Raw genomic sequence first — 14,239 nt, forward strand, 5'->3', positions numbered from 1 at the left:
ATTCAACAGATGCCGCCCCACACACAAGGGAGGAAATGTCCTGGAACTAGACCTCAGTCACCCCTCTCCAGCTACAACATCAATGCTACCCCAATCCACATCTTCGATCATCACTTGGTATCCTTCACCATCACTCCCTATCCTGCCTAACATCAGCTATCAATACCTCTCTCCCTTCGCCAAAACCTCCACTCTATCTCCCCTTCCTCTGTAGCTTCCTGCATCTTATCATCCTTTCCAGACCCTGACTCCTTTTCCTCTCTTCTGCTGGAGTTAACCAAAGACACTCTCCTTACATCCATTTCCTCATCCATGGACCTCCTCTGCCCTCTATCTTCTAAACCCAGGAAGATTTCTCGCCCTGGATATCTGATGTGCAGCAATCTAAGAACAGCAGAGAGAAAGTGGAAGAAATCACAACTCGACACGGATGTCGTCCCTTACCGTGCTCTCCTGTTCTCCTTAACATCTTTGCTTATCCTGCTGGCTCCTCCTTCTCCATCCTCTCTGACTGCTGATGTCTTTGCCACCTTTTATGATGGGAAGTTTGAAAAAATCTGCCAGACCTTCACTTCTACCCTGACACCTACACTACACGTTCAGGATTCCCCTTCTCTTTCGCTGACACATTTTTCTCATCTATCAACAGAAGAGATTCTGCAATTCATCTTGTCCTTCATATCCCAACAACTGCCCACTAGACCAAATCCCTTCCACAATGCTCCAGACCATCTCACAAGACCACCTCCCCTTCATCACTACTATCATTAATGATGGCTCCATAGTGTCTGGTTATGTACCAATTGCACTCAAGACAGAAAGGGTTATTCTCATCCTGAAGAAACCCATTCTGAATCCCTCAGACATCAGCAACTACCGACTGGTATCACTTCTCTCTTTTCTTTCTAAAATCCTGAAATGCACTGTCTACAATAAACTGTCTCTCTATCTCTGAAAGGTCCATTGTTGAGAAGCCCCATGCTGCTAGATCATACAAATTGTCACCAGTCCTCAACATTTGCAGCCTTACTACAAACATTAATTTATTCTTTCTTTCTTTCGTTCGTTCATTTTCCTCTCCTTCCTGGTGGGGGTTGCAGTGGCAACAGGGTGAGGTCAGCCCATATTTCTCTGATAGATTGTCTGATCTCAGACAGATTCCAGGTCCTCCTGGGGGATCCCCAAACATTCCCAAGCCACTCTTGGCACTCTGTATCAGTGTTTACCTTGGGGAAGCTGGGTATGTGGAAAGGCTCCACAATTTTTCTGTCAACAGCGCTGTTGGATGACTCTGATGTATTTTCCTCCTCTGATCCTTCCTGCCTCATCTCTCTGTCCAGCTTTTTCACCTTCCTCACACAGGCATACTCGGCCATCACGTCTGCTTGCCCTGCCTCATTCAGCCCTCTACTCTCCACTTCTCCTCCTGCTCCTTGTATGTTCTCAGTAATTGCTTGGCTTTGTATTGAATTCAGAACTGGAGCTGGGGGAGGAGCTCTCCACACGCCAACTCTTTCATATAGTCCTTCGTCATCTGGGTAGAGATGTTCACGCTCCTCACTCTCAGGGCCAGTGGGGATGCGGGGCAGCTGGCAGCTAGAGGTTAGAGGGTGGAGGTCAGAGACTGAGCGGTGACTTTGCAGCAACAGTAGGTCCATGCTGGCTGGCCGATCCTTAGGGGCACCTATCAACAATACAAATATGTTATTCACTAAAAGTAGCAAATGGACTTGTCATTGTACTGGATCTGTAATTTAGCACATTTTGCTCATCTTACACTTCTTAATCCTGCAGTATTTGCATTTTATACAGTCCTGTGTAGAGTACTTCTGTGCTGCCTTGTGCATTGCACCAATGATTCCAGAGGCATGTTCATCTACTATGCGCATATATACAAATATGAGGACAATAAAATTGTCTTGGCCTTTAGTTGAAATATGGGTCATAGATGACTTCATTAATAATGTGACTTTGACAAGAACAACAGACAGAAGACCAGGGGTCTCATTTTACAACTTTGTGTGGACTCCAGAGTGAAAGTGTGTGTACACACAAAAACCAGGAAATTGTGTGCGCACTAAAAGAAAAATCAGATTTATAAAACCTTGTGTATACATACCTGTATGCCAACTCAGCACACAGTTCCAAGAGAAAGGCTCTTGGAAATTTAAATTGGCTCATTAGCCAGTCATCATGGCTCGCCTTATTGTTCGGTTGGTGTGCTCTTTCGATACCAAAAATGCTACTGGGCCATAGACAATGCATCATTCTCTAGCTTATTTATATCATTCTGTATCCTATTAATAGATCTGTGAATGTGTGAAATTACTTAGCTCTTTACGAAGTGTAATGTGTGAGAGCGATTTGCATGCTGAGTTGTAATTACACACATATCCATAGGGTGTCAATAATTCCCGCTGTTTTTAAAATGTTGCGACTGGCTCTACACATGGGTCAAAGCTTATACACGCTCAACTTCCCACCAAGTATTTCTTTATTACTTCCTTTTTTTGTGGGATGTTGCATATGTGCATTTCAGACCCATTTTTTGTATGTACACACTCTATAAATGAGGCCCAAAGACAGGTCAGTCTTACTGACAGCTTAGTGACAGGTCAGCATTAAGCAAGCATATGAGTGTGGGAGCATGTGTGTCTGTGACTGTGTGTTTTAATGAGGATGAGTGTGTGTTTGTGTGTGTGGGGGTGTATGTCAGGGGTATAAATATTGTCATAATTCTTTATGAAACAATTTATTCAGTTATATTTAGTAGATTAGACAGTAGAACTTCACCATCCAATAATGTAGACAAAGCTTTTCTTCCTGAGAGGGAAGACATTGAAGAACTAACATTAGCTTCTGCTACATACTCTGTTTAGTGTGTGTGTGTAGTGTGTGCGCTCTGTGTTCTGTCAGTCAGTAGAACCATGCCTTGTTTGATTATCTGGATTTATTGAATTTTTACATTTGAAAAGAAAACAAAGAAATTCTGTGTTGCCCAAACAGGAGTACATACTTTGACTTCAACATTCTAATATCAGTGCAGTTGAATTGCTAACCTTCATACACTGTATTTCATACAATGCATTTTATGCTCCTACTGTGTGTGGTTGATTATGAGATAATTCAGTATGTGTGAGGTTCAAATACAAGCCCTGGAGCTTCTAGAAGCCTTAGTATGTTGACACTCTTACTGTCTCACTTTCAGTAACAGCTTTATCTTAGTTAGGGTCATGGTGTAACACACTTTGGATAGGATGGCAGTCCATCACAGGGCACCATGCACACACATTCATCCATACCTAGGGGCAATTTATCTTTACCAATCCAGCTACAGTCATGTTTTTGGGATGTATGAGAGAACCAGAGGACCCAGGGGAAATCCTTGCACAGAAACTCCAAACAGAGTGTAAGCTGAGGTCAGGATCAAACCAGGGACCCTAGAGCTGGGAGGCAGCAATACTACCTGCTGCACCACTGTGCTTCCCAAGGCTGATGCTCTTAAACTATTTCTTTCTAGTGAAGGAAGTTGCAGCAACTCTAAAAGACATGAGTTCAAGTTTAAAGCAAATATGCAAATCACTGCAAAAGGTGAAAAGGTGAAAATAAAGCTTGCTATATAAATTAAATGAATGGCTGAAGCCTTTGCTTTACAGACGCATGATGAGGTGCTGACGTATGGTAAACGTGTCCTCACTAGGGCTTTCATATAGGGCTGGAGGACGAATGCCCTCTGATGTATTTGGGAGCAATCTGGATGATAACACACTGCACACTTCCTACTCACTGTAGGTTGAGACATACCAGATCAGTCACTAATCTCTCTTTGAAATGTGCCACTGGCAAGAAACCCCAGCACGGATAAAACTTGGACTTGCACAGGAATAGCACAGGATCCTTTTGTCAGCCGAATTAGTGCTGACTCTAAAGTGTTGCCAGTATTAAAAAAGAAGATGCCGTGGCATCTTATAAGCCAGCTTTCATCCTCTGAAAAAAATCATACTGGTCTCTAAAAATATTATATATGTTTGTGTAATTGAAATAAATAAGTGATTTAAACATAATCCATATTTTAAAAGTGCAGTAACTCTGCAAATTATGTGATTTGAAGCCGATCAACTGAGGTTTACATTAGCTAGTCTTCTTATGTATAAATTTACACACATTCATGAGCATGAGTAGGATACAACTTTTTTCCCAAAATTACAGCACCTTTATAAATATCAATTACTTGTGTAAATGCCTGTACAAATGATTTACGAATAAATGCAGCTTTGGTAAATGAGGCCCATTGCTGTTTTGAAAGATAGTTCTCTAGCGTACTCAGGCACATTTAATATAGAGCTTACCACAGAGCATCTGGTTGAGGCCAGTTATGAACTCAAGCAAAGTAGCCTAGTAACTGTACAAGTTCAGGAGTTGAATAAAGTTATGCTCTGCAAATTGCTATTTGTTGTTGTTTGTGAATGAAAAAAAAAAAAGGTAAAAAAAAATATTCCCAGCAGCCCTGTTTTTTTTTTGTTGTTGTTTTTAATTATTATTTTATCACATTATACCCCCATCTCTGACACACGCACACAAATGCGCACACACTTTCCACTCACCATTTGCACGGCAGGGCAGTCGGTGCATCTCATGCAGTCTTGTGTCAGATTTACTCATGGAGCTCAGCTTGGACTGATGAAGAACACCCTGAAAAACACACATCTTTAATGTGTGCATGTACATGTGTGTCATGCTTTACTGTGTGCCTGTTATCAGCATAAATCAACAACTCACCATGTCCCTCTTTTGACTCCCCACACTGGCATGACTGTGTTTACTTTTGCTTTTCCTGCAAGAGCAAATTACATAGTTAACACTAGAGAAATTAGAGTAGGGAGAAACATGCCAGTTAAAGCTAGATAAATTATAGTAGGGAGAAACATGCCCCTCTTTTCCTCTCTTCTTTTTATCTCTCCATCTTTCCCATACACACATATCCCTCCTGACAGCAATCCCTCTGCCATTTTCTTATTTTCACACTCCCTCCTTGTTTTTCACTTCCTTCACTCTTCCCTCTGTTTGATCCCACTCTCATTCCGTTTTAGCTTCTTCATCTTTGTGCATCTATGACAACGCTTGCATGTCAACATTAGAAAACCTACACACACCCATACTGTTAATTTGTGCTTCAAAATGTATAGAAGGCTTTCTGCTATGTCACTGTCATCATTACTGAGTGATTAGAATCTGTCTGCTGATTCTGTTAAATCGATAACACATTCAATTTACCATGTTCCCTACTATATTCCCATAGGGCTTTTTGTTGGCAATGAAAGATGAGAGATTTTGCTCTTTCATCTGGTACTTTAACAGTGAAACGTTCATGTACACAATAACATTGTTTTATACCATGAGTGTTCTGTAACATGCTTTACTATACCCCCCTGCATATTACCATGGCCTTGAAGAAGACGGCAGCCACCGCAGCATCACCACAAATCAATAAAAATTAAAAACAGATCAAATATATAAACAACCAGTTAAAATCAAACTAATTAAATAATAGGTGTCCGAGTCTCCTTATAGTTTCTCAACAAATGTGTTGTCCTAAAGAACAGCCCAGAGAGGCCAGCTCTCTATAAATCACTTCAACACGGGACTCCCCATGTGATGAATGATATTACTATGCATACATCTTCTCCCATTACTGCAGCATGAGACACAGATGCAGAAAAGAAGAAAAAAAAGAAAAGAGGGAAGTGTGGAGGAGAGACTTACTGAAAACAAATGCCTATATTGACAAAAGCTGGTGGACATGTCAGCAACAATGATACTTTTATTTTAAGCCATAGCTAAATCCAGCAGAAAGAAATATATTTTAATGCTTTCTTATAGGATAAATGTAGTTCAGTTTATTCTAGAAATATTAATCAATGGGAGTGTCTGCACAATGTACACATGCTAATCACAATAAAAATTCTATGCGCACTACATTATAGCTTTGAGTAGTCTTGGATATTTTTCTATAAGCTTTGTGTGATTTTGGCATTTTCTCCCATTCTTCAAGACAAATTTTCTCCAACTCTCCCGAATTAGACGGAGAATGTTGGTGGACACCAATTCAGGTCATGCCATTTAATTGGATTTAAGTCTTGGCTTTGACTCAGCCATTCCAGAACACAAACCTTTTTTCCCCAAGACATTTCTTTGTAGTTTTTGCCCTGTGATTTGACTCATTGTCCTGTTGGGATGTAAATTTTTGCCCTGACACAGATTTCTGACTGACTAAAACAGGTTCTCCTCAACAATTTGCTTGATGGTAGGAATGGTGTTATCTGGGTGTTATTTGTTATCAGGGGCTGTATTTGGTCTGCACCAAACGTAACACTTTGCTTTTATACCAGATGGCACCAAATCTTTTCCCAAAAGCTCTCAGATTTTGTCACATCACTTCTAGCAAACTCCAGATGTTCCTCCAGATGTTTTCTTTTTCAGAGGTGGTTTCCTTTTAGCCGCTCTCACATAGAGGCCAGATCTATGAAGAGCTCATAATGTTGTCTGCATAGGTTCTCTTATTTCAGTCAATGAGGTCTGTAACTACTTAAGTGTTGTAGCCGGCATCTTGGACACTTCTCTGACAATTGCCTTTCTTGCAGTGTGATGTGGAAGGATGGCCTGACCTTAGTAGTGACAACTTCATTCTGAAGCTTCACTGGCAGTTCCTTGGTCTTCATAAGAGCAGGACTAATCTGATCTGCCACGGTAGCTGTGAGGCCTCCCAAAGTCAACAGTAGTCAGAGTGCTCAAGAAAATTAAATATTAGTCCTAATTTAGACTGATAAAAGAAAGGGGCATGAATACTTATCAGTTAAGCAGTTTTTAGATTTTCAATTTTAAATAATTCTGAGGATATATTAAATAATATACAAAATAATTTCATTTTATTTCTGTAGAGAGTGAGTTCAAAAGGAGCAGAAAAAAATCCCATTCTAATATATTTAAATTTTATGTTGCGATACAGCAAAATGCGAAATAATCATTAGTCATAATATATATACCAATCAGCCATAACATTAAAACCACTGACAGGTGAAGTGAATAAGATTGACTATCTCCTTACAATGGCACCTGTCAAGGGGTGGGATATATTAGGCAGCAAGTGAACAGTCAGTTCTCAAAGTTGATGTGTTGGAAGCGGGAAAAAGTGGCAAGCATAAGGATCTGAGCAACTTTGACGAGGGTCAAATTGTGATGCCCACATAATTGGGTCCGAGCATCTCCAAAAGGCAGGTCTTGTGGGGGTGTTCCACCCAATTTTTAGGTGAGCAAAAGTATTGAAACAGTCTTAAAGTAATTTAAAGTAAATGCAAGCCCAAGCCATGACAATACCTCCATCATGCTTCACCAATGAGCTTGTATGTTTTGGATCATGAGCAGATCCTCTTTCTCCACACTTTGGCCTTTTCCATCACGTTGGTAGAGGTTAATCTTGGTTCATTTTACATTTACATTTATGGCATTTGGCAGGTTGTTGGTGACATCTAGATGTAAATATCAGGAAATGAAAGCTGAAATTCTGATCTAAACAGTATACCACACCATTACTTCTAAATCTAAATGAACTTTACTTCATTCTACCTAGAACCCGCCTCTCCCCCACTCTTAGAGCAGCATCAACCTGATCAGTGCAGTTGTGACTGTGAGAAAGCAAGTGAACATGCAAAACACCCCGATGAACATCCAAAATGTCATCAAAATGATTAAAACTCTCTGGACATGAATGCAAAAAATGACGGCTTTTAAAAGAACATTACAAAAACAAAGAGACTCCTTTTTTGAAATTCATTCCCCTCTGGCAGTCAAGATGACCGTGGTAGAATCAGCAAAGACAATGCTAATGACAGTAAATTGTGGATGTTGTTAGTAAAGTAGTGGAGGCAGAGAGCTTAGCCGTGGTCAGCTTGTCTGATGAGGGACAGATGGAACAGCAAGGAGTAATTTTACCCTCAGAAGGTGAGGAAAGATGTCATGATCCCAGCAAATGGCCAGCAGTAATAAAGCCTGGACTTAGAAACACTTTGCTTCAGGGAGGGGCACATCAAATTAAAGGCATATGTTTTCCAAAGGACAGTGGGAATAGGAAATTTTCTGAGCCGCTCATTAAATGGGGGCTCTGTGATGGTTACACCAACTTCGGCGCTTGACTACATGTCCCATCAGCCACTGCACCCCACTGGAGAATGTCACATGACCACCTACACCTGTGTCACATCTTTGTTAATGAGCACTAGTATTTAGTTACATCTTGCACTACTCTCCTGGTCTTACTTTTGTCTTATGTTGCCATTGTACCGTTGTCATATTCCTTAGTCCTTGTATTTCTCTCTGCCTAGAGTTCATAGTTCATGTTCTGTGTGTTTAGTCTACAGTGTTTGTATTGTTTGTTAGTTTTCATTAAATGCACTTGCATCTGCACTTGCATCCACATTCGTCCCAATTACATGACACATGTACTACTGACCCTTTGAGTAAAGAGATTCAAAACAAAATTATATTTGATGCTCGCATCTCAGATTCAACAAGAAATTCTCAAAATGCTTAAATAGGCCAAATACTTTTCAATAATCTTAGATTAAACACCTGATGTGAGTAGAACTGAACAGATGACAATTATCATGCACTTTGTGACAGCACTGGAAAGTAGTGTGAAGATTAAGGAACATTTCTTAGAATTCACACAGTTAACGGATTAGACAGGTGATAGCATGACAGATCTAATGGTCAAGAAATTGGGTGAGCTATGGATTGACATAATGCATATGAGGGGTCAAGGATACGACAACGGGTCCAATATGCACAGTGGTGTCCAAAAGAGAGTGCGGGACATAAATCCGAGGGGGCTCTTTGTCCCATGCAGTGCGCACTCTTTAAAATTAGTAGTGAATGATGCAGCGTTGTGTTGCCTGCAGGCAGTGGACTTCTTCACAGTAATAAAAAAAACTATACAACTTTAGCGATGCTAGATGGGAAAGCAGGATTGATGCAATCAAACCCATCCAACATCATTTAGGAGATGCTTATGATGCCCTACTATTAATAGCAGAAGATGACACTCTGACAGGCATTTGTGATGGCAGAACCAGATGTGAAGCAAGAGGCATGTGATAAAAATCAATACCTATCCATTCATGTGCAGTATCCTAGTATAGTATATTTTATATGAAAGAAATATTACTAGCAAAATGCTGCAAACAACGAACCTTGACTTGCCTCATGCAGCAGAACAGCTGAATGCGACAAAACGATTCCTTGTGGAATACCGCACAGATAGTAATTTTGACAGAGTGCTGACCAGTGCAAGAGAATTAGCTGATGAGTTGGAAACACAGGCCGTCTTCCCTCTACAAAGTGCAGTATAACAACAAAAAAGAAAGAAAATGTTTCCTTATGAAGGAGTTGACATGCCTGCCATGGACACAAAACAAAACTACAAGGTGGGCTTCTTTAACCAAGTGCTCAACTGTGCGATCTGTTCCTTGGAGGAGCACTTTTCTCTGGTCCGAGAGCATGAGGACATATTTGGATTTTTATTTTTGATTGCATCTATCAAAGACAAGGAGATAACAATAGTTCATCAGGAGTGCGTAAAACTGGAAAAGGCCCTGACTCATGGAGACTCGAGGGATGTTGATAGGCGTGAAATATTTGTAGAGCTGACTGCTTTGAGCCGATGCCTCGCTGCTGGTTCTAAAGTACTGGATGAGCTTAAGTTTTAGCTTTGAGAAACTGCATTCTCCCAAAACCACAGTGACAGGAAGAGTGAGAAGCAGCCTTAATGGGACCAAAACATTTGGAAAAATAGATTCCATCCCTTTTTCACAAATGTTTTTGTCACATTAAGACTGCTTCTCACTCTCCCTGTCACTGTGGCTTCGGGAGAATGCAGTTTCTCAAAGCTGAAACTAATTCAAAATTATCTCTGCAGGACAATGACCGAGGACAGACTTAACGGACTAGCAACGATTGCAAATGAGCACGAACTTGCAGAGAAAATTAAGATCTAGGAGGCAATCAAACCTTTTGCCACTATGAAAGCCTGGCGCACATGCTTCTGTGAGGACAACTGAGGGACTCATACACTATTACAAAAGGTGCAAACATTCACTGATTCTCAAGAAGGCAACACACCACATTAAGAGCCAGGGGGATGTAAACTTTGAACAGGATGATCAGTGTAAACTGTTATTATTTTGTCGTAAAGATCTTATTTTTTTTCATTTAGTATTGTCCTTCAGAAGCTACATAAGATATTTACGTGTTTCCCTGAAGACAAAATAATAACAATTTAGACCGATCAACCTGCTCAAAATTTTATATCCCTTGGCTTTTAATGTAAAGTCTACACTTCAATAACTTCTTGATTGCTTCATTTCAATTCCACCGTGGTGGTGTACAGAGGCAAAATTGTGAAAATTTTGTCACTGTCTAAATACTTACGGACCTGCCTGTATGGGTCACGGTGGCTTAGCAAGTTTACCTCATACCACTACGGTTGGGGGTTCGATTCCTGCCTCAGCTGTGTGTGTGTGTGTGTGTGTGTGTGTGTGTGTGTAGAGTTTGCATGTTTTCCCAGTGCTTCAGGGGCTTCCTCTGGATACTCCAGTTTCCTCCCCCAGTCCAAACACATGCGTTGTAGGCTGACTGGCATCTCTAAATTGACGATAGTGTGTGAATGTGTATGTGTGCACAATTGAGCCCTGCGATGGGTTGGTTCCTCATCCAGTGTGTCCCCTGCCTTGTGCCCCAAGTCCCCCTGGGATAGGCTACCTGTGACTCTGTGTAGGATAAGCGGTACAGAAAAGGGATGGATATATTACAGAATGTAAAATATACCATATTTAGGGACTATTATTATTACAACTCACTGTAATATAAGTGGTATTTTATGACAAATTGCCTACTTCATTATGCAGTCTGCTGAATTAATTGTTACGCAGATGTATCGATTCAAAAGCCTCATCTCAGTCAATACAATGTTATACCATAACGTTACACCCCTAGGTGTAATATTGCCAGATTTCCTGGGATTTTCACACACAGCAGTTTATAGAGATTACACAAAATAGTGGATAGAAACTATTTACACAGTAGTCCTGTGGGTAGAAATGCCTTGCTGATGAGAGAGGTGAGATGAGATAAATGCCTTCAGGTAGGTAGAGGATGGTCTGTTTGTAGGCGAACATCAGTATTTTAAATCTGATGCAGGCAGCTACAGGACATCAGTGGAGGGAACGAAGCAATGGGCAGATAATGGAGAACTTGGGGAAATTGAAAACAAGTCTTACAGCTGTATTCTGGATCAGTTACAAGGGCTAGATGGCATGCAGGGGAAGATCTGCCAGGAGCAAATTGCAGTAGCCCAGTCATGAAATAACAAGAAACTAAACAAGCACCTGTATGGCCTCTGTGGACAGAAATGGTCAGATCTCCCTGATGATATAAAGAAGAAACCTGCATGAGCAAGTCTTGTGTATGACCAGATGGTATGATCTGAAGGTTGTACAGGGAGATCACAAGATCTTGACATAGGGATGCATCTCCAGGGATATAGTTTCCACTGATGAGCTGCCATCAATGATGAGATCAGTGCAGAAACATGAGCGTCTGTGCAGTGTCAGTGCAGAAACATGGCATAGCAGTGTTATGAAAAACCATGTAAGGACATGACCTCACTGAGAGAGTAGGTATAGAGGTGAGAACAGAAGAGGACCCAGCACTGATCCTAGTAAGACACCAGTGAAGAGTCTTCATGTAGCAGATTTGGATCCTCTCCATGTCACCTGATATGAACATCCCTCCAGGTAGTCCTTCCAAAAAGCAAATCAATGCCATTCTGTTCCACTAAATCCAAGACTCTTGAGGATGTTTTTTCTGACTGACAGTGTCAAAGGCTGCTGAAAAGTCAACAAGGATCTGGACCAAGGACCAATGGATGGTTGATCCAACAACATGAAGTTTCTCAGTAACAGCCAGACTGGTTAGGATATTGGAAATCATTCTGGGTAAAATAAAGATACAACTGATTTCATACTGCATGTTCAAGAATTTTAGGAAGAAAAGAAAGAAGTGATACTGGTCGTTTGTTGCTCTTTACTCTTGCACAGCTTTATGAGCAGCCATAGGTGTATGCTAAGCTAGACTGAATGTTTTTTGGAGTTGGAGAAGCCCATGCCATAGGGACACAACATGCAACTGGGTCTCTGTATTAGTGCAGTGAGGGTTGTGTATACATTCTTGGTGTTAAGTTGAAAGGTGGGTTTTGGACTGGGTTTTGCCAAGAGTATCAAGATGCAGCCAAGGTTGAAGAAGTGTCCAGTATGGAGGTTAGAGGTAACATTCCAGTAATTTGCAGATAATATTGTTCATTTGGCACCATTTGAAGTGGACCTCCAATACTCATTTGAACATTTCGCTGCTGACTGTGAAGCAGCTGGGATGAAAGGGATCCCAGAAAAGAGATCCCTTCAGTTCTGAAAAGGCTGGGCACCGGTGGCAGAACTGTAGTCTGTAACGCCGCATCATATCAGGAGCCAGGTGTGAAAGCACCACAGCCCCTGCCCTTCAGTACTGGGGGGCTCTGTCTACAATTAGACTCTAGGGTCTGACTACTCTTGGAGACTAGGTATATCTAAAATTACAAATTGCCTCAAAAGTCCCTCCATGTCCCTCTAAATAAACTGGCATTGTTGATCGTCAGCTGTAGATGGACCGGCAGGTAATGTGACAATTCTAACCTGTGTGTCTCTTTGTGCTTTCAGTGATGCCTGGAAAGGCAGCGATGACTTTGTCTCTATTTGAGTCTCTTTGTGCTTTCAGTGACACCCAGAAAAGGGGGGATCAGGAGTTGGTTGTTGGGGAGAGAGAGCTACCGCTTGGCAGATCTTGCGAGACACACGCACACGCACACACGGCAAGGAGCGTGAACTTGAACCTGACCAAGTGAAAGCTGAGAGTCTGGGATGGACCTGTCTTCCGTCGTTGTGCTGTTTTTGTTGAGTTTTTGAAAGTGCGCTGAAAAGCGCGGACTGAATAAACGCGAGCCCGGAGCTCAGCTAAAATTCTGACTGCCTCCCGGATCTTCCTCCACACTCTTACACACTGGAGTTTTACACAAATGAATGAAAAAGTGGACTTAAAAGAAATGTTTCAGGGAAAAAGGTAACAACTTACAATAACCTGGTTGCATAAGTGTACACATCCATTTATAATGGGAAAAGTGACTGTGCTCAGAATTGTCTAATCACATTCAAACTCATGTTCAAAATTAATTAGCATACACCTGTCAATAATGAAGTGATTCTGATTAAACCCAAATAAAGATCACCTGTTTCTTTAGGATTTTCCTGACTTTCCTTTCTTCATTTCAGCTGACTGCTGAAGCCATATTCCACAAAGAGCTTACAAAGCATGTACAGGGTCTCATTGTCAAAGGTATCAATCAGATCTCTCATGTTCATCACATGTCTGGGCTATGAGGTACTGTGGCTAGCTGGAAGCTCATTCTCATGGAAAAAAAACCCCAAAAAACATCCAAACCCACCTGAATTTTGCCAAAACCATGTGACAAAATGTGTCATTGTCTGATGAGAACAAGGTAAAACATTTTGAGCATAATACTAAAAGATATGTTTGGTGCAAAACAAGACAGCTTATCACCCAAAGAACACCATACCCACGATTAAGCATGGTGGCGGCAGCATCATGCTATGTTGCAGCTTCTCTTCAGCTCGGACTGAGGCGCTAGTCAAGACAGAAGGAATCATGGACAGCTCCAAATACCAATCTATTTTGGCACAAAACTTGCAGGCCTCAGTCAAATTTTTTAACTTCTAGCATGATAATGACCAAAAGCACAAATCCAAATCAACAAAGTAATGGCTTCAGAAGATCAGTGTTTGAAATGGCCTAGTCAAAGCCCAGATCTAAATCTGGAGTATTATTGCAAATAATAAAATTGCCAAATCAAGCAATTTTACATCACAAAAACCTGCAATTTTAAAAGGAGTGTGTAGTATTTTTATATCCACTGTAAGAATGTTCTGTACAAAGATGTATATGAAAATATTGCAGAATTTTATAGAAAATCTTCTAGAAAATTTGTATTTCATTTATACTTGGTAAAATACTTTATTTTCAGGGCCTTTGTCATGTATTTGACATGACAAATCAAGTAGAAATATGTTCTATAGGGATA

General features: G+C 40.9%; 1 protein-coding gene across 3 annotated transcripts in view; it reads right to left on the reverse strand.

The window, feature by feature from the left end:
• Positions 1-14,239, reverse strand: part of LOC113530775 (uncharacterized) — a 58,845-nt gene that overhangs the window by 13,703 nt on the left and 30,903 nt on the right. For all 3 annotated transcript variants that reach the window (XM_026921090.3, XM_026921088.3, XM_026921087.3), the window contains 3 exons: positions 4,780-4,834; positions 4,605-4,692; positions 1,227-1,684 (listed from right to left, as the gene is read on the reverse strand). In XM_026921090.3, coding sequence (XP_026776891.3) covers positions 1,227-1,684; positions 4,605-4,692; positions 4,780-4,834 — 601 coding nt within the window. The remainder of the gene's footprint in view (positions 1-1,226; positions 1,685-4,604; positions 4,693-4,779; positions 4,835-14,239) is intronic.

The sequence above is a fragment of the Pangasianodon hypophthalmus genome, chromosome 16 (genome assembly GCF_027358585.1).
Source record: "Pangasianodon hypophthalmus isolate fPanHyp1 chromosome 16, fPanHyp1.pri, whole genome shotgun sequence".
NCBI classification, from domain to species: domain Eukaryota; kingdom Metazoa; phylum Chordata; class Actinopteri; order Siluriformes; family Pangasiidae; genus Pangasianodon; species Pangasianodon hypophthalmus.